General features: G+C 43.0%; 1 protein-coding gene across 1 annotated transcript; it reads left to right on the forward strand.

Annotated features, from left to right (window-relative positions):
* Positions 1-3,695: 3,695 nt before the first annotated feature.
* Positions 3,696-10,198, forward strand: adgra1a (adhesion G protein-coupled receptor A1a; the record flags this gene model as incomplete). The annotated part of the gene is made up of 5 exons (XM_080790016.1): positions 3,696-3,817; positions 6,492-6,615; positions 7,491-7,609; positions 7,718-7,813; positions 8,173-10,198. The coding sequence occupies exons 1-5, from the start codon at positions 3,768-3,770 to the stop codon at positions 10,196-10,198; spliced, it is 2,415 nt and encodes an 804-aa protein (XP_080646142.1). The 5' UTR covers positions 3,696-3,767.
* Between the last annotated feature and the right edge of the window lie 10,603 nt (positions 10,199-20,801).

Below are 20,801 nucleotides of genomic sequence, written 5' to 3' on the forward strand. Positions count from 1 at the left end.
GGATTTATTTTTGTTTCTTTCGTTTTTTGTTAAAGTGATTGCTCAGGGTGGAACAATGTCTCTGCTCTATAGGCTACGTGTCTTGAGACAACTTGTGATTTGGCACTTTCATCTAATTTAAAGGTTCCAATCTCTCTCCTGCTCCTTATTAAACAGAAATGATACAGACAAGTGAAATTCGGAAGTGATGACACAAATAAATGAGAAGACAAAATTGGAACTGAAAAGCTGATAAATGGGTGTTTTCTGTTTACCATATTAAAGAGTGGGATAGACAGGGATCATTTGTTACTGAACAAATGCTCTATAGCATTAGCAGCGGTCCCCAAATGTTTTTGGTCGTGCACCCCCTGTTACCTCCTGACCTATAGCTGACGCACCCCCCAACGCTCAGTCTCGTTGCATTTGGCCGAAAATTATACATTTTTTAATATGATTATGGCAAATAATCACGGAATGTCAATGCACTGAGAGACTCCCACAGCTGCTCAATACATAAAACCGCCATTACCCTTTTCATGTCATGCACCCCCTAGAGGGCGTTCAACGCGCACCACAGTTTGGGAACCACTGCACAGGTGAAATAAAACGTCTGGGTTTCCGAGGCTACTGCACAGGGGATTCCACCACGCCTCAAGCCCTTTTTTAGGCTGGTCCGGTGCATCCCAGGAGCAGGACTTGTATGAGGTAGAAGGGACTGGAAGGCACTGGAGCAGACTCGAACAGTTTATTTATTTAGCAAGCAAGTAAAAACGTTTCGATCTCGTAACTATAACATCCTCGTCAGGTCATATAGCCCGAAGAGGCTACACAGAATGGCACAAGTCAGGATCAGGGGTAGGCCCTTCAATTAGCCAATGGTATGTCACACAGTCATGAAAGGAATAAAGTATTTTTCTTTTTAATGCAACGTTTCCCTCCGGACCTTCCTCACGACACACAGCCAGCAATAATGAATACATCATGTGGAGAACTCAAGTGTAAGTAAGATAATTCATTAGATGGCAAATAAACATTAGAAAAGGTTTAAAGCAAAAATACATATTTTTGGATTTTTAATACAAAATACTTTTTTATGAAAATACTAAAAATCCAAAAGTATGTATTTTTGCTTTAAACCTTTTCTAATGTTAATGTTTCTGTGTATTGGGTGGAAAAACAAGTCTACAAGTCTTTAAGATGACTTCTTGGGTTTATCTTTTAAAAGAGGCGTAATGCTCTGCCGTATGCAGAATCGAGGTCTGCTTTGGCAAAGCCTCTTTCAGTCTTTCTTCAAAATCGTTTGTTAGCTCTGTAGCTTTGTTTACAAAATCTGGGGTAGAGCTGCAATTGACTATATTATTTGCAGACCGCGGACATCTTGCCATTGGATTTTGGAAGCACAGTCAAGCACTCATTTTCAGTAAAGCAACATCCTGCTGTCTCCTGCATTATGTGCAAATTCAAAACAGGTGGTATACGCAGCAGGGCTGTTTAGTGATATCAAACGCAGTGGCATAACTAGATGTCAGTGGCCCGACGCAGGCTGGTCACCATTTCTGCCAGTTCCACAAGAAATGTGGAGGGAGGCAGAATATTCGTATAGGATGTTTACCCAGGAAATTTGAAATGGATGTGAGCCCTGCAATATCATGCAGGATACAAGTACAGTATAAGCTCTGAACATCCAGGGTGGCTAGTATGACATCATTGTTACATTTTAGATTGGCAATGATGTTCAGAACGTCTGTGGTGTCACCCGACGGCAGTTATTGAACATGGTTTCTCAGAACAACATATTGGGATAAAGATTCTGTTATGGAAGACACAATAGGACTGAGAGGTGGGTCAGTGTATAGGCAGTGGCACACCATAGAATACAGGAATGACGGGGTGATCTTTAGACAGAAAAATACAATAGAGCACGCACATCCACTAACTAAACTATACTGGGCCGAGGCCAAGAATAGAAGAAAATAAATAGTTTTCGCACTTCGCACTGAAGTAAGCTCCAAAGCTTTAAAGGTTTATTAAGGTTCCTTACACCATAGTGGACATGCCGTTTCGAGCCTAGCTTTTCATGGCTCTTCATCAGACCGTCTGATGAAGAGCTCCTGATGAAGAGCCCCCCCCCCACACCGTAGTATAACTCAAATTGCCCCTCAAATGATTTAATTTGGGGGGTTAGCTTCCAAAACTAGAGCATAATATACTGTATTTTAAATAAGGAAAAAAATTGCATTTCTCTTTGTCTCACTTTGTGAACAAACATCACGCAAGGCAGATAATGACAACTAGAAAAGTCCTCTATCTCCGCCAGGCCTGGTTGCCTACCCAGGGCTGCATTTTGGGGCACAGATCAACTATTCTTGGCAAAGAGATTTAGTGTAGACGAAAAGAAAAACAACAAAAGAAATGACACAGTCATATGTATCAGCTCGCAGTCATTTTAGGTGATAAGCTTAGCCTTAGACGTTTTATAGGGGCCAGTTAAATATTCCAGACACCTGTATGTAAGTGTTGTAGATTAAATAATCTTCCAAAATTGAAGGATTGACAAAGTTCTTCAGGGTGAAGTATTGAGAATGTATTAAGAAGATTCAGCATACAGAGAGTGAGGAACAGGCCTCCTTGCCTGTTCCAGTAGACCCTCGGGCGCAAGCCTCCCCAACCCCATTCTCAGACAGTTCTTATAGTTTTGTTTTAACAGAGATGCTATACTAAATAGTCATATAAGGGTCTGTGCTAAAGATAAAGGCGACACACAAATAGTTACACAAGTACACATTCGCTGACATATACTGCACTGTGCTTTAGCACTTTGAGATTTGTTTTGAATGTAAAGTGCAATATAAATAAAGAATATTGCCCCATTATTATTATTATTATACCATAAACTCCCAGTAATCCATCCATCCCTCCGTCCGTCCCTCCCTCCATCCATCCATCCAGAGTTAAATCGTGGCCTGTGTTTAGCAGAGACCCAGTGGGGCATGGTGAAGATGATGATGATGATGTGTAAAGAGACATGCAGTGCTCATGTGACGCACAGCCAGTGTCACAGTGTGTGTGTGTGTGTGTGTGTGTGTGAGAGTGCGTGCATGAGTGTGTGTGTGTGTGTGTGTGAGAGAGAGACGTACAGAACAGTGTTACGTCTCTTGGTGTCTCTTCGGGACAAGCGTCTATCTATCTCTCTCTCGCTCTCTCTCTTTCGCTCTGGCCACGCTCTGATGCACACCGACATCTTGCACGCATGACTGACTCACTCCACTGCACGTCACATGATATGCAAAAATAAACACACGCGCACGCACGAGCACACACACACACACACACACACACACACATACACATGGAATGACATATTGATGTATTGCCATTTTTAACTCTAAGGCAAAAGCAGTAAGTGTTAATAACTCTAACCTCTAAATGTCTAATGTGCCATGTATATATACATCTACGCATAGCACAGCAGCAGATACAATATGTACAAGACGATTAGCATAAGGTGTGAATGTGGTAACACGTCAGTAGAAGCAGCAGGTACAGTATGTCTACGTGCATGATTAGGTAAGGTGAAACAAACAAACACATGAAGCAGAAAGTGTACAGTTCAAGAAAACCCACATGGCAGATCCACAGGGAAAGGTTCAGGCCAGGGATATGTGAATTGAGTTTTGAATTGCGTTGCGACTTTGAATGTTTTTCAGGATTTGAAGCGAGTGCTGTCCTTCCCGCCATACCCAGGGGACTACCTGCATCCTGTGGTGTACGCCTGCACGGCGGTCATGCTACTATGTCTGCTGGTCTCCATCCTCACCTACATTGTGCACCACAGGTAGTCCATCCTCACCTACATTGTGCACCACAGGTAGTTCCCCCAGGGATCTGTATATGTCTGAGTGTATACATGTTGTCAGGTCAATGTGGTGACACTGTGTCACCACATTGACCCATGAGGGTTAATTTGGGGTCTGTAACTCTGCAAATGTACAAATTCAACCAGATGGACCAAAAAAAAAGATTTAACAAAAATCACACTCATGTGAAGTGAGGAGGGCAGCAAGGGCAGTATATATACAGTATATCAGCCAGGTGACATCTTACGTTGTCATTTACTGTCCATAGACTTGGCTGACAAACAAATTGCATCATAACTGCCCTAAACAAACATTAAAGTCCTCTAAATAAACATCACATGTCCATAGAATTGGCTTTGAGAGACTTTGAGAATAGATGTTCTAGATAGAGAACAGAACTCACCAGTACTTTTGATGCAGTACATTACTGCATCAAAAGTAATCAACAATCAACTATAAAAACAAACAAGATTGTCAAATAATATAAGAGGAAAAAAATTGTTAAACTTGTAGATCTACAATTTTTACAATACCGGTATTTATCTGTAGAACCGAGTCAAATAAAATGTAAGGCCTCAAATCCAACATGTGCACGCTTGTCAGGGTTGGGGGTCCCCAGTTCAAATATGATTATATGATTATTTAGGGTCATGGCCTGAAAAGGTTGAGAACCACTGTTCTGGAAGACAAAACTCAACAATCACCACATGAGATCTAGCATCGCAATTCAGGGCATGTCATACTATACGGACATTCTTTGAGAATAGGACAATGTTTGGCGAGAATAGAGTAAAATTGGATGAAAACGGGTGATCGTTCTGTGAAAACAGACAGACAGTTGGCGAAAATAGTCGAACGTTTGGAGAGAATAGCCTAATGTTTGGAGAAAATAGCCGAATGTTTGGTGAAGACAGGCGGACAATGGGTGAAAACAGACGGACATTCGGTGAAAGTAGGCGGACTTTCAGCGAAAATAGGCGAACGTTCGGCGAAAACAGACGAGCGCTCGGCGAAAAGAGGCGAACTATCGGCGAAAATGCACGAACCATCAGCGAAAATTGCCGAAGGTGAGGCGAAAACTGACTAAGACCTGGTGAAAATTGGCGACGACTTGGTGAAAATAGACAGACATTCAGCAGACGTGTCATATCGGCAGGCTCATGAGCTGCCGTGCCGCGACACATTGTGAGCTTGTAGATTCACTATTTGACGAACGTCGGTGAATCCATGGCTTCACTGGCTGAAGGGAACCATTGGCAATTTCTAGCCTAAATGCTGTGGTAAAGTGAGAAGATCTTATATATATATCGTGGGCAAAATTACCCTATGTCGTAGGGTGCAGAGTACAGCCAATGACGCCAAACAATGACGTATGACGTCATAGGGTGTACACTTCCAAATGTGACGGTGAAATAAAGTGGGGTTTTTTTAATTCACACTTGTGGGAAGTGAGGGGTGTCCTTTGTATTTATATCGGCCACATGACGTCTTACGTCGTCATTTAGTGCCCTAAACAAACACTAACGTCCATAGACTTTGCTGGCAAACGATTTATGTCATAAGTGCTCTAAACAAATATTATAGTCCATAGACTTGGCTGGCACCCAACATTAAAAATCCCATAGACTTTGCTGCCATATGACGTATAATCTTCATATAGATCTATATGAAGTGGACCCCTCAAAAAGTAGTGGGCGCTCTGGTGGTGCAGTGGTAAAGTCCCTGCCCACAGAGTTTGTGGGTTTGAATAGATCGTGGTGCAACCATCCTTGTCGGGTGTACACAAACACAATTTGCCTGTGTTCAGAGGAGGGAAGCCGGCCGGGGAGTGTTGGGCGGGAGGAGTAGGACCAGGGCCATAGAGTAAGACAGAGTTACGTCATTGAGGGGGCAGAAAACGGAGTGCTCGAGCGCTGTTCATGCAGCCTGGAGAGTGACAAGCTGGAGTTTGAAATACATTGTTTTCAACAAGGGCGGTGCAAATATCAGCAATTTTAGGCATGTGTGCAACATGACAACTGTTTTAAAGTATTGTACAGTGACAACTAAAGTCTCTGTAATGTTTATGCTGTACTATTACTAAAAAACAATCTAAAATAAAGGGATTTAAGAAAAGTGATTGGCCAGAATGACATTTCTTGATGATTTGAATGGCTGAGCACGGAATGTGACGTATGATGATGTATGGTTATATATAAGAGTGGCCCTCACTTCACGAGTGTGATGTTTTTAAGTAGTGGTAATAGTAGTATATAGTAACCATTGCTATAGACAGTGTGTTTGTTCAATAACAAGGGTCTCCCCATCTCTTTCAGAAAATGCATTTTCAGGTGGGTTGTCAATTTCATCCAATCAGGAGAGAGAACCCATTGATCAACTTAACTTTCATAGTTTTCAGTTCCAATTGTATTTACTCATTTGTCATGACATTCCAATTTCACTATAGTTTATCCCCTTTCTCTCTCCGGATTGGATAGGATTGGTGTCCCGACCTGAGAATATCCCCACATGTCATAGCCATAGACTGTCCTGAATGAATGAATGAATGGATGGATGGATTCAATGAATTAATGAGTGAATCAATCAATCAATCAGAGGTATATTTCAGATGTAGTCTACAGTAAGTGAAGTTGTATTGTATGTCACTTTCAGGTCTATTCGCATCAACAGGGATGGCTGGCACACCCTGGTGAACTTCCTGTTCCACATGGGCGTGACGTTCAGCACATTCGCTGCCGGCATCAACCAGATCAACTGTCCTCCACTGTGCACTCTGGTACATATGATACTAGCAAGTAGCAACTGTCCTCCATGTGCAATCTGGTACAACTGTGTGTTCATTTTAAAGACGTTTAAAAAATGTGGGAATAGCTGATGTACAATGTGACGCATTGTGAGCTTGTGGATATGCTATTTCTAGTTAGTTACGGAAAGGGTATAACAACATGGTGGTAGTAATAATACATGGGGGGATTACGTGAAAAAATCCTTACATGGCGGATAAAAGCATGACATTTGATACAGATGACAAAATACAGAATGTGGCCAAAAATGTCTGTTATGGTAACACAAATTAATGTAGTGTCAATGGGAAACAAACACAAGCTACAGTAGTTATATATATATTAAAAAAAAAAAAAATATATATATATATATATATATATATATATATATATATATATATATATATATATATATATATATATATATATATATATATATATATATATATATGTGTGTGTATTGATCGGATACCTGAGCACTGTTTTATAGGCTACAATGTACAGCCTCTATGAAATAGTTAAGCCTCTACCCTTCACAACCCTCTACATCCCTTCCCCAAAGGTCAGTCTAGGTTGAGGTTCAGATTCTTGTTGTGACTGTGAGCTTGTAGATCCGTTACTTTCACAATGTTTGCATCTTTCTTATATTATTTGACAATTTGACCAATGTTACCAGTATACTTTCTTTTATTTTGTTAGGTATTAAAAATGTATTTATTTATTTTAAAAATTGTAATTGTAACTTTACTGTCATCTGGGGACCACTCCAAAATGACATGGGGATCCCCCTTGTGGGTCCCAGCCCATATGTTTAGAATCATGCTGTCATGTTGTGTTTTCATGTTGTCATGCTGTGCCACCATGTCAGGTTGGAGTTATCATCCACTATGCATCGTTGTCCACCATGCTGTGGCTGCTGTTGACCGCCAGGAACATCTGTAGGGATGTGTCCCGCCCCCCTACTCAAACCAAGTCCGCTGTACTCAGGTAAGAGTAAAACAATACAGGAAAACGGTTTTAAATGTATATTGTTCCTTTTTTCTTATGTTATGAGTAATGAGTAATGTTCATTCCTCTCATGGTCGTGTCTTGCAGGTTCTATGTGTTCAGTAATGGCGTTCCACTCATCGTTGTTGCCGTGACTGCAGCATTCGGTCTGAATAATTATGGAAGCACAGATGAGGCTCTTTAGTAAGTATATGTTGGTTAAAGCAGGGGTTCCCAACCACCGGTGCGTGGACCGGCACCGGTCCGTTTACCTGTAACACAAGAAGGTGGCCAGGAATTCAGTTTCCTGGCTGTGAATCTATAACCTTACACAGTATATTATATTCACACAACGGCCATTTTTTTATGAAATAATGCAAGAACAATGGCTTCTATCTCAGCATGCTAATCTTTACAGGAAGATAAAGCAGTTAGAATCCCCATCGAGGATGTCACTGGTTGGCAGGTTTCTGAACTGTCCTTAGCCCAGTAGCCCACCAATGAGTGAGTAGACAGAAATGTTGGCATCTTATAATGTCTGTCTGTCTGTCTGTCTGTCTCAGTTGCTGGATGGCATGGCAGCCCAGCCTGGGGGCTTTCTACGGCCCCGTGGCACTCCTGGTGCTGGTGATGTCCATCTACTTCCTGTGCACCTACATCAAGCTAAAGTGCCATCCGGAGCGGAAGTATGAAGTGCGCATCATCGTGAGCAAGGACAAAGAGCGACACTGCCACGGCGAGCCCCACGGGGACGCCACCGCTACCGGCATGTCGGTCTTGGCCAACGAGCACTCGTTTATAGCCCAGCTGCGGACCACCGCCGCCACCCTGCTCCTGTTCCTGGCCACCTGGGCCTTGGGGGCTTTCGCCATCACCCAGGGCCACTTCCTGGACATGGTGTTCAGCTGCCTGTACGGTGCCTCCTGCGTCACACTGGGGCTCTTCCTGCTCATCCAGCACTGTGCCAAGCGGGACGACGTCTGGACACGCTGGTGGTCCTGCTGCTCGTCCAAGTCGGAGGAGCGGAGCGGGCCGGCGTGCAGCGGCGGACAGAGGGTGGTCCACTCCCAGCCGCCACAGCACTACCTGGACTCCCCCTGCTCGGGCAAACAGCCTCTGCTGTCTCCTCAGCTGGGCCACACCCACCACATATCCTCCAAAAGCCCCCCTCTGCCCCCTATGCCACCTCTGCCCCCGCGGCCGATGACTCCCGTCGGCCCGTGCTGCGTGTCCCGCGCCGCCTCCCCTCGGCCACAGTCTCTCCACGACGATCTGCCTCGGCCGCCGCTCCCCCTGCAGAGCTGCCTCAAAGACCGGAACAAGTCCCGCTCCTTCAACCGGCCCCGCCCCTGCCTCCGCGACGTCCACGGCCACATGACCTCCATCAGCATGGACGGAGGCGGCGGCTGCGGCTACGGCTCGCACCTGGACAGCCCCAACAGCGTACGTGGAGGCCTGGCGGAGATGGCGTGCCACAGCCCCCAGGCGCCGGACGGGAGCCGGGCCGGCGGCTGCGACGTGCCGTGGACGATGCGGGCGCACATGGCGTGTCCCAGCCCTCTCCCGGATAAGCACGGCGGCCTGCTGCGGCGCCAGAGCTCCTGCCACAGCGCCATGGACCCCGTCGGTTCCTGCCAGGACCTGCTGGCGCGCAGTGTGCACGCCGACACAATTTCCTGCCACAGCACGCACTTCATGCCTTCGCAGGAGGGACACACCTGCGAGCGGCGTCTGTACGGCACTCCGAAAACCGAGCCGCTCATCACCACAATAAGTCGGCGAGAAATATCAGAGCCGTTCGTAGCACAGCGTCACCTGGTCCCCGAGACGTATGGTTGCAGCGCGAAGATGGACGATGAAGAGGAGGATGACATGCTGTGTCCGGATGAGGAGCAGGGCGCTTATCCCAGATGTACTCTGCCCCGCCCCCTAGAGGAGGAGCAGGGCGCTTATCCCAGGTGTACTCTGCCCCGCCCCCTAGAGGAGGAGCAGGGTGCTTATCCCAGGTGTACTCTGCCCCGCCCCTCCTTAGAAGAGGAGCAGGGTGCTTATCCCAGGTGTACTCTGCCCCGCCCCCCCCTAGAAGAGGAGCAGGGTGCTTATCCCAGGTGTACTGTGCCACGCCCCCTAGAGGAGGAGCAGGGCGCTTATCCCAGGTGTTCTGTGCCACGCCCCCTAGAGGAGGAGCAGGGCGCTTATCCCAGGTGTACTGTGCCCCGCCCCCTAGAGGAGGAGCAGGGTGCTTATCCCAGGTGTACTGTGCCACGCCCCCTAGAGGAGGAGCAGGGCGCTTATCCCAGGTGTTCTGTGCCCCGCCCCCTAGAGGAGGAGCAGAGCGCTTATCCCAGGTGTACTGTGCCCCGCCCCCTAGAGGAGGAGCAGGGCGCTTATCCCAGGTGTACTGTGCCCCGCCCCCTAGAGGAGGAGCAGGGCGTTTATCCCACGTGTACTCTGCCCCGCCCCCACCGTGCTCTGAGCAGACGCAACACCATCAGCAGGAACGGCAGCCTGCAGGAGGACTTCATGTTCAGCTCCGACTCCGCCGGGAACGTACGGACCGGACCTTGGAGGAATGAAACCGCCGTATAAGGTCGACGGATCCTCACGCCTCGTTGCGTCGATTTGCGTGATGAGTTGCGAAATGATTTGATCTATAGGCTCTATGCACAGCAGCCATATTGGAAAGACATTGGGCCTCTTCCATGCTTCCTTCACAGGTGTTAATGATGCTAAAGAAGGCTCTGTTCCAGTCAGGTCAAACAGAGTCAGGGTGCTGATATTTTGTCATGTTGGCTGACTCGAAACACTTTATTACACCAGTGGGCATGGTAAACGTGTGGTCCAGGGACCCTCGTGGTTCCTTAAGGGGGTTCCAAAGGCCCCCTTATAGCTGTTTTGCATAGAGCTGGGTTGACATGACGGAACTCCCCTGCATCAGACGTCGACGCAATGGGATTCGGTCCTGTGGTGGCGCATGACTTGACTTAAACCCTTTTGGTCTTTGGGGAACATAGGTCATTCCATAGGTCACGCCATGTGGAGGCGCAAACCGACAGGGAATGCGTGATTTACGATTCCAAGCCTTATCGCTATGCAACTGGAACGCCACTGAGCCGGCAGAACCGGACTTTGCATGGGCCTCAATTAAACTCAATCCACATCTGACTGCGCACCTGCCTTGTTTCAACCACTTAAACCCTCTAAGTGAAACAGACCTGAATTGCAACTCAGGTCGGACCGCTATTTTATTTTTATTTTTGTGTACACCAAATCTCTTCATTCAAATCTCTTCATTCAAGTGGTTAAATGTTTTTAGTGGACAGCACCTCCGTCTTCCATTGGGGCGTGACTACTGGGACATTGAATGACGTGCCAGAGGATTCCCGTTGCATCCAACGGGAATCCGAGACGCGTGGTTAGATGAGATGATGCCTCAACTCCTCACTAGTACGAGAGTGAGAAGATCATCGCTGTCGGGTGGAAACCTTGATACTTTTCTGGAAATGGAAAAACGTTACCTGTGTCCCAATGGATCCAATTATCAATGTAGTCATTATTTAGTCACAACAAGCTCTTGTTAATACTTCTAATTGGTTTATGGTTTTCATTCTAAAACCCAAAGACACACATTGCAAAAAAGCTAATTTTAATTGATCACATCGAGATGCGTTGTGCGTTCATAGATTGGCAATGTTCTGTACTTTTGCGTGACACTCTTGGCAATGAATTAGGGCATCTATTTTACACACAACAAGTTGAAAGATGGTGAACCAAGGTCTCTGCCCAATGCCAACAATATTCAGCAAGCTGTATTGTACATGGTTTTGTCCACCCAAATCTCAAGAAATCCTGCATCCAAATGACTTTGTGTTGAGCCTGTTCGCCTTTTAATTCCCCCAGAATATATGGGTAATTAGTCTTTGTGTGTGAGGCTGTCTAGTGTCAGGTGCAACTCAATACATATAACCTTAAAAAGAAATGAATCAAAGACAACAATGCATAAAAATACAGTAATGCTCTGTCTTAAGATTTATCTTTATCTCTTTATTACAAAAAGAAGAAAAAAGACAAATATTAGTTTAAACGTGGCGTGTTGTGAGCTTGTAGATCGGCTTTTGTTTGGTATTAGACATATGCCTACACCAAACTATGAAGTGTTTTACGTGGTTATAAGTATTTTGTTAACAAAGTTGTTGAAATATAGGCCAAGGCTTACATCAACAAGTCAAGTCAGTACAAATATTGACTATTAAAAATAATAAAAACAGATTAAAAAATGCACTTTATTGCAGATCCATAAGCTCTGTATGAGATTTAAATGTGTCAATAGAAGGGGACCTAATGCAAAGAGACAAAGTGTTCCAGAGCTGCATTGGAGAAGACGCTTTAATCAAGTCTGTGAAATGAACAACTGTAGGCTAATGGGGCAGAGGATCTACAGTATACAGTAAGATGCCTAGAGGCAGATTTAGCACTGGAGCACGCAAGTAATACTATGGACATCATGGTCCAAAATTAACCTGCAATAAACCACACATGGACAGCGCCACACAATATCCACACATCAGCACCATGGACAGTGCTATAGGATAACCAACTTCTAATCAAAAATAAAACAGCACTAGGGTCACTTTGATATCCAATCTGTGATCAGAAAAGTATATCTCAGCAGACATTATATCAGGGTATGGTATACACTATACCACTCAAAACCCAAATCTGCTACACAAAAACATGCAAGACGTCACATAACGATACGTTGTGAGCTTGTCACTCAAGTACAATAAAGCAGGGCAAAGCATAAACTAATGAAAAATGTAGATTCAGCGGTTCTGTCTTCTATGTGTGAATACACCGCAATAAACAATACGTCAGTAATACGTCACTATGATCAGAAAGGCAGCTAACGAAACATAAGGCTATCATACTCACTCATGACAAAACATAAATATATAATATAAGGTAATATGTATTGTGCTTTTCTGTATCAGTGTCACCCGCTAAAAACATGCATGAATAATCACACTAAAAGTCAATAGAGACGGCCACACAAAGGCACACTGGTGTCATAGGCTGGATTGTGACTGAGGCGCAAACAAAAGGTATGGAGCTGGAGGCTCAAAGGAGTAGTTCACCCAAAAACCCCAACAATTCCATCAATTACACTCCATGAAGCCTTGAATTCATGGAGATTAGTTTTTGTCAATAATTTGATGACCGGGTAATGGGTCAATAGGAGACTCAATGGAGACTCTTTGCGTCTCCTAGCGGAGACTTCGCCGGTAATTGGCTTAGGAATGCGATGACAACTAACAAATCTCCATGATTCCAAGGCTTCATGGAGTGTGTAACTTCTTGCACTCACGCTGGCAAACAGGCCAAAAACACAGTAGCATTTTAAAAACTACTACTCTGGCTTATGTGAACACCCCAGACTGTTGGTCGTTTCAGCAGATATTTGATATTCATTTTAGATGCCCAGCCCCCTTCATATACACCCGTCCTTTTTTCTGGTGACTGATTTTTTTCCACCCTAAAACATGATTATCAGGTATTATATAATATAAGGAGGAAGAACTTTTTCCAAAAAGTGTACAGTATTTTATAAATCATGCTTTTATGTGGACATGCCCATTGCCCACCACTTCATTAAGTATGCCTGGTTTGCCTGGTGGGTGGTGATGGGTGGAGATTCACCTGAACTGAAGCCGCACCCACAGCTGTAGTTGTATGATAAAGGGGGAGGGGTTAGGGGAGGGGCTGATAGTGTGATGTCACTATATTACTGTTTATTTCATTGGCCCGTTTGACTGTCAAGGGTTCAGCCTCCAGGAAGAAACCCTAAATATAAAGTTAATACACCATTGCCCATAAAAACGACTCCAGGGTGTCTAATGAAGTACTGTCACCTCATAGACACATGCAAAACTGTATCCAGTTCAAATATGATATTTTGGGGGTCACGGCCTGAAACGTTTGATGTAAGTGTAGCACATTCCAATGTGCTAATCATTTGAAAAAGTACAGCATTTCTGCATTCATTCAATCAGTGTCCCCAGCTATTCTGATGAAAACCTTGACAAGTCAGTCAGGATGGTCCAATATCAATGGTCCAAGTCAAGTCTATTGTGTTTGGGGAATTCCGATAAATGGGTTTTAGATGTGCTGCTATTTTTGAGGGGTGCTAGCCGCTCCTATACACAGGTTTAATGTTTGTCTTTAGTTCAAAGTTTGTTTAGTAAACGCATTGACAATGAAGTGACATTTACGTCATATTGTCTCTTTATTGTTAATGGCGTTGAATGTTTGTGTTGGCACCGTTTGTTTTACATCACCATTACATCACCTAATCAACATGAGTTAGACTTTAATATATATTTTGCCACTTATTCTTGGTGCATGACCAGCCTAAACACAAATCTTTGTGCCATTTGTACAAGATGGATCCACTGTGACATTAAGAGCACTTTAGTAACTGCAGTTTTAAGTATTAAGCAATTTTGTCTAAACACAACTTATGTTCACAGCACTGGCCAAACACCCAAATCACATTATTGTTACATCCAGAATGCAATCAATAATATGCAAGCCAATATAAGTGGCATAGAGGGAGAGAGAGGTGTTGGGATACAGTACAGTACAGTACAGTACAGTACAGTACATATAGGTGGACATTTACTTAAGTAAATTTGTTTTTTAGTACAAATTTTGTACTCAAGTCAGTACTTAAGTACACATTTTGTAGAAATTCTGTACATTTACTTAAGTAGAAATGATGTACTTAATTTCAGTACTTAAGTACAATTACTTATGTACATTTACTTAAGTGACCAGTACAGTACAGTACAGTACAGTACAGTACAGTACAGTACAGTACAGTACAGTACAGTACAGTACAGTACAGTACAGAGTAATGGTAAGCGGGATTCTTTTTTGTTGTTGTTGGAATTAATCCAAAGAACATTTTTGGTCAATTCATGCATTTTTCGTTGTGTTCTGCTCAGTACACTGGTAGCCTCACTGAGCTATTAGCATGCTGCTATTTCTTCCTTGTGTTATTGTGGAGCAACAGGCAAGGACGCTTTGAGAAGGAAGAGAAGTGGTCACGTGACTGGGCTGCGCCGTGACACTTTCATGGGAGCCAAACTCACACCGGAAGTGCAATATGAATACATGGCAGTGAATGGAGCCGGCTGGACCAACTCATTACAAACATTATTTATGAACAATTGAGACCTTTGTCATATAATCAGTTCAGGAATATAAAAGACATAGGCTATCACAGGTTGTTTTCTAATCACTTAAAATGATATACTGTGCACAGAGTGCACAGTATATAATTTTATGTGAGGATCTAAACAGCAGCAGGTATCGTTTCTGGCTCCGAAGTATCGCGATATTTGGCTGCCAGACAGGAAATGGTGGGAAGTTTCGCGATACGGTACGTTCTGAAAGGTAGTCTACTTTGTGCTCTTTAGATACCGAGCTATAACAATTACACAGTGTACATATCGAAAAGCAACACAGCAGACAATAATGTGTTACATGTCTCCTGTTATTTTCCAGAAGTGATTACTTTACAAAAGGTCTCAGTCATTCATAAATAATGTTTGTTCATGAGCTTGTCACTGAGCTCTCATTGACTCCAGTGCATTCTGCCAAACTTCCGGGTAGTTTGGCTCCCATGAAAGTGTCATGGCACAGCCCAGTCACGTGAGTCACTTGGCTACAGGTAGTACAACTAAAACCGGAAGTGGAGTTTCCCCAATGGATTATTGGGACCTACTTTTTGTTACCGTTTGTGGAGTGAGGGGTAACCCCAAAGTGGAGTTTTTTGTTTTTTTTGCTTGTTGAGCTGCTGTGGGATTACTTTGCCGTGCCTTTTGTTTCAACTGTATTATTGGTCTGTGTCTTTACTCTTTACTTTGCACTTTGTTTGTAATTATAACAGGGAAGCATTATTTTTGATGTGATAGAATTAAAGCTGCACTATCTAACTTTCCCCGAGATTTTAACCCGGTGCTGACATGCATGTGCTGACATTTGTCTGCTTGCTCAGGGGTTGAATTGAATGAGACATGACCTTTGACATGATCTAAATGTCTTAATAGCAGAGCAGGGAGACAAAATACAACCACCCCAATTGTATACGTTATATTGCATTAACATACTCTACCAAATAGATTGGACAAAATTCATTAAAACATTATTACATAGTGCTGCTTTAAATCTGATTATGTTTTGTTCAATGCCTAACTGAATTGAATTATAATTCACTGATAAAATCAGGGTTTTTGTAAAATGTTGTTGACATAGGCTATAATAGGCACTTTGTGGAGGTTTAATATACAGGTTTGGTTTGATCATTTGGTTTATTTATACAAATTGTTTGGTTAATTGATAAAAAACACAATTGTTCGCATGAACTATGAACGTTTCAAGATATTAAATGATGTCCTGGGATCCCTCATCGAGTTATGTATGTCTGTATGTCTGTGTATATGTATGTCTATTTTCTTCATCTTGTACCGGAGTGATGCCTTTTATTTAAAAACTATACCCATGCAACATAAGGTCTGCACACAAGAAGATACTTGAGCTTGTAGATGTGCTATTTCTGATGTTTTTGTTTTACTTTTTTTGCACAACACTTAAGCCATGAAGTAGGGCATTCATTCATCAGTGGTTTTCAACCCCTTTCATATCAAGGACCATAATTAATTCTGTATTTGAGCCACGGACCACCATTTGATGCCATTTACTGTAACTGTAGCCCTGCAGACCAAAACTAAAGAATATGTCCATATGTCCATGCTGTATTGATGTTGGTACCATAGGAGAGATAACAGGCAAACGTCGATCAAACTAACAATTAACAATATTTGTACTCTTGAGAGCGTAATTTGGTTTCATTTTACGCTCTCAAGAGTTAAAGATCTATAAGGGTCCATTTGGTTACCAACTCTTCATCATTTAGCAGCTGGGAACCACCTGGAACCTCTTCAAGGACCACTGGTGGTCCCCGGACCACTGGTTGAAAACCACTGATTTACATAAAACCATACAAAGGTTGAAATATGTAGATGGGTTTCTGGCCAACAGCGGTGCTATTCCTCTACTGTCCTGTTTCCTGTAGCCTCACTGGTTGAGAGTGCTGCCATCATTTATTTAGTCCACTCACAGTACCCAAGAACCCCCCCCACCCGCCTTAAATAATGTAATATTTTGTCCTGTACTATAAACACTACCTTAAATAATGTAATATTTTGTCCTGTAGAAAAATGCTACAAGCAAATGCTACAATGCAGGTTTTCCATTTCGGTGTGCAGGTTTCCAAATCGATACATGTATACATCTTAAGAATCTGTAGGTACAGAGATTCCTAAGATATGCCGATTGTAGATATAGCCCACAGATGTCTGTATTCCACGTATCTTGAGAACCGTTGACTGTCCGACTTACAAACTCGGTGTGACCCGCGGGAGTGACGTGTCTAATGGCGCCGAGTCTTGTCGGATAGGCGGTCGCCTAGAACTGCCAGAGAAAGCTCTGGCCAATTGATGGCAACCCCGGCCTTGGCTTGATTTGGCAAATTCCCCAGACCTGTCGAATTCCCTACCTGCCAGGCTGCCATTTGATTCCTTCTCAGTCCACTGTCCACAGTCAGTTTGCACTCCCGACATTCTCCACACATTCTACACTAAGACATTAATCACATTTATCACTGCACACTTTTCAGAACCGCTGATCCCTCTGATATGCCTTATATCTATGGACATGCCAACATGGCCATATAATCATAACATCATCTCTGGGCATGAAAGGGACATAGACATTTGATATCCATATATGAGCACAAAAGGTACAGACAGACAGACAGTTCACAACTCGGTACTCTGACGGGTGGGCCATGCATTCCCTATTTGCATCGTTCTCAACATATTATTTGCTCATTCCCGAGTAGGCTGGTGCCCAACGGGCACTATTCTAATTTGATAAATTGTGGGAATATTAAGTACCGTCCTAAACACAAGCACAGTTAAAGTTGCTGTAAGACAGTGATATTGTTTAGTTACATTAAGTGTTAAATAGCTGTATATAGTAACTGTTAAATAGATCTACAGTATATTGTGATAGATAGTAATCATTGATATAGTGTTTTCTTTGTTTTCCAATAACAGTTCCCCGATTCTCCCGCTCTGTAATAAACTGAAAATATAGGCAGGCAGGGGAAACCGATTTCAGACATCCAATCAGGGAATTCACCAGGTAAAATGACAACCTTTTCAGCCAAGTTTTAGATTGTAATTAGACAAAGTAAAAGATGAGTGTCAACCAAAGTGTCAACGTGGGGTCCCCAGCAGGTCCTTGGGAGGATTCCAGGGAGTCCTCATTTAAATTATCAATATTTTGGAACCAAATTGACTCAAAAGTTGAATGAACAGGATTTTTGTAAAAGATTATTTTTAATAGGGTCCAAGAGCTGAAAGTTGACCCATCCACACATCCACCAACCAACCCACCCTCTCTCTCTCTCTCTCTCCTCCATGCAGTGTGATAGATGCACAGCCTGCAGGCCAGTCAGCATCAACCTCTTTCTGCCACTGTTCACATCCATCCTCTTAATACGACTCTGACCTATTTACCAAGCCTGCTGCAGAGCAAACCCAACGCATGCACGTACCCGAGTATACTCTACTTTTGTCCTTGGTTATGGATATGCCTATAACTGCTAAAACCATGAGCCTCTACAACTCACATTTTGAAAGCAAAACAATAATCAAAATTTCCAACTCTCTAAAACAAAATCTATTATTTTTGTTTAGTTCGATTGCACCCTTACCTTCTTCTTTTTTTTTTACAATATATGTAGTTTAAAAAAAAAAGAAATCTCTATCAGCTAAGGGGTCTGAAAAGACCACTGTTATAAAGCCAACACGCGTCTCATATTCTGAACGTTGCATTGCATGTGGGAGTCATACTGAACTGAAGAAAGTTATAGCTACTTATACAGATAAAACCATTTCAAGGTACTTTGAATTTACTTGAGTTGAGTATTGACATTTGTTGGGTACTTAAGGGGCTGACACGATTACAAAATTTAAGTTGACGATCAATTGTCACACAGATAATTGCGATTAGCAATTTTAATTGTGGTTTTGGCATTGAATATTAGAACATAATATATTAATACAAAATAATTGAGTAGTTTGAAGTGTTTTTCCCCAACATGCATAGAAATGGTCTAATCAAATAATTTTGATTAGACCATTATGTAATAATTGTAACAGGCCTACTTCATTTTATACTTCTACTCCACTTAACATCTCAGATAGAGATTATTTGATGGCTTTTAGTTACTACTACTACACCACGTTGTTGAAGTTGTAAAAAGCAGGAAAAGAAGAAATGTGAAATAGTCCATACAATAAGCAAGCCTTTTACTTTTAAGTATTCCTATAATGTGGTATGAATACTTCTGCTTGAGTGAAAATCTAAGTACTTCTTCCACCACTGCACTTATGACACTGAAGCTCGACTGATCTGCCACATTGATATGCTATGTTGTCAGCTTGTAGATTGGCTACACACGTCTGTCTCTCTCTCACACACACACACACACACACACACACACACACACACACACACACACACACACACATAGTACAAGTGTACATACACATATACATCGTCTATACCAGTGGTTCCCAAAGTGGGGTCCGGGGACCCCCAGGGGTACCTGAGGGAGTTCCAGGGGGGACCCATATATTTTGTTCATGTTCATAAAGTGCTAAAGTGTTTAAAGCAGTGGTTCCCAAACTTTTTCATGTCAAGGACCCCCAAATTGACACTACTTAGCCCGTGGACCCCCATTTGAAAAGATATGCCAGGGACCCCCATAAGAGAAGACGTACACATTTAGACGTCTACATTTAGACGTCTACATTTAAACGTCTACATTTAGACGTATACATTTATTTGTTATCCGTGTTGCGAGGATGAGGGTGTACCTGGAAAAATATCTACCCCAAAAGGGGTACCTGGTCCAAAAAAGTTTGGGAACCCCTGGTCTATACAATTAGATTCCTGACCAGTGGAAATGCATTGTCTTTGTATTATAAAACTTACCATTTTTCTTGGAGTTGGAGTCATGCCTGGTAAATAGATATTGTGAAGTCAACTTGGAGTCTACTAGTCTGCACAGAGCCTTAAGTTTACTTGGGAAATCCAATCAATTTTCTTTGTTGTTTATCTTTTTTCCTCTTCCGATTCAACCCGGGCCGGAAGGACCTGTCTCCTAGGCAACGCGCAGCGTAGAGGATTCATTTTTAGACGGTGGCGACTACCCCCCCCTAGCGTCTAACATTTGTCACCTCACCCAATGTGAATGTGTGGGTTGCCAGTTGCGCGACCGATATCCCCCCACTTAAAGCAGATCTCCCTGTCTCTCCAGTGGAGACAGGGAGATCCCTGACACCCTGTTACCGAACACACGTCACTCTCATGATAATGATTACAATAATATGCTATATTTAACACTGTTACTGAACAAACACTCTATCAATTCATACAATATAGAGCTATTTAAACCCTGCAGTAGAACACTGAACCTGGGTGATTTTCCATGGACAATTATGTTTGTCATTATGTTTGACATTTAGCTGATGTCTGAGGTGGGTGGCCTGGGTAGCTTCATGATGCTCAGTGACATCATAGAAGGTATGGTTTGTTTCCCTGCCCACATTCTTTTTTTTTAACCTAGCTGGTCCAATCACCCGGGTTTAGAGACAGAGATAGAGAGAGAGATTCCTTTATGAATATTCATTTAAATATGTGATATCTATTTTTCATTTTTTGGGGGAATATTGAAGAAGAGTACCGCAAATTGCCATATTTTTCTGTACTTTAATATATTTAATGTGACAAAAGTTGGGTTTAGTGTTATTGAACAAACACTCTCTATAACACTAGCAATGAGTCGTCTCATTCCGGCCAATCACAACTTGCGTCCTCACTTTTCCGTCTTCACTTTTCTGCCCTCACTTTTATCTTCAATATGTACTTTGCTCAGCCAATCAAATCATCGCTATGGGGTGATCAGCCAAAACAAAAAAAACGCCCCATTAACAAATCATTCAGTCCTTTATTAATCATTTAATATCTTCTCATCCAGGACCCGATGATTGACTAC

This window comes from Protomyctophum bolini, assembly GCF_963924005.1.
Source record: "Protomyctophum bolini genome assembly, chromosome: 18".
NCBI lineage: Eukaryota > Metazoa > Chordata > Actinopteri > Myctophiformes > Myctophidae > Protomyctophum > Protomyctophum bolini.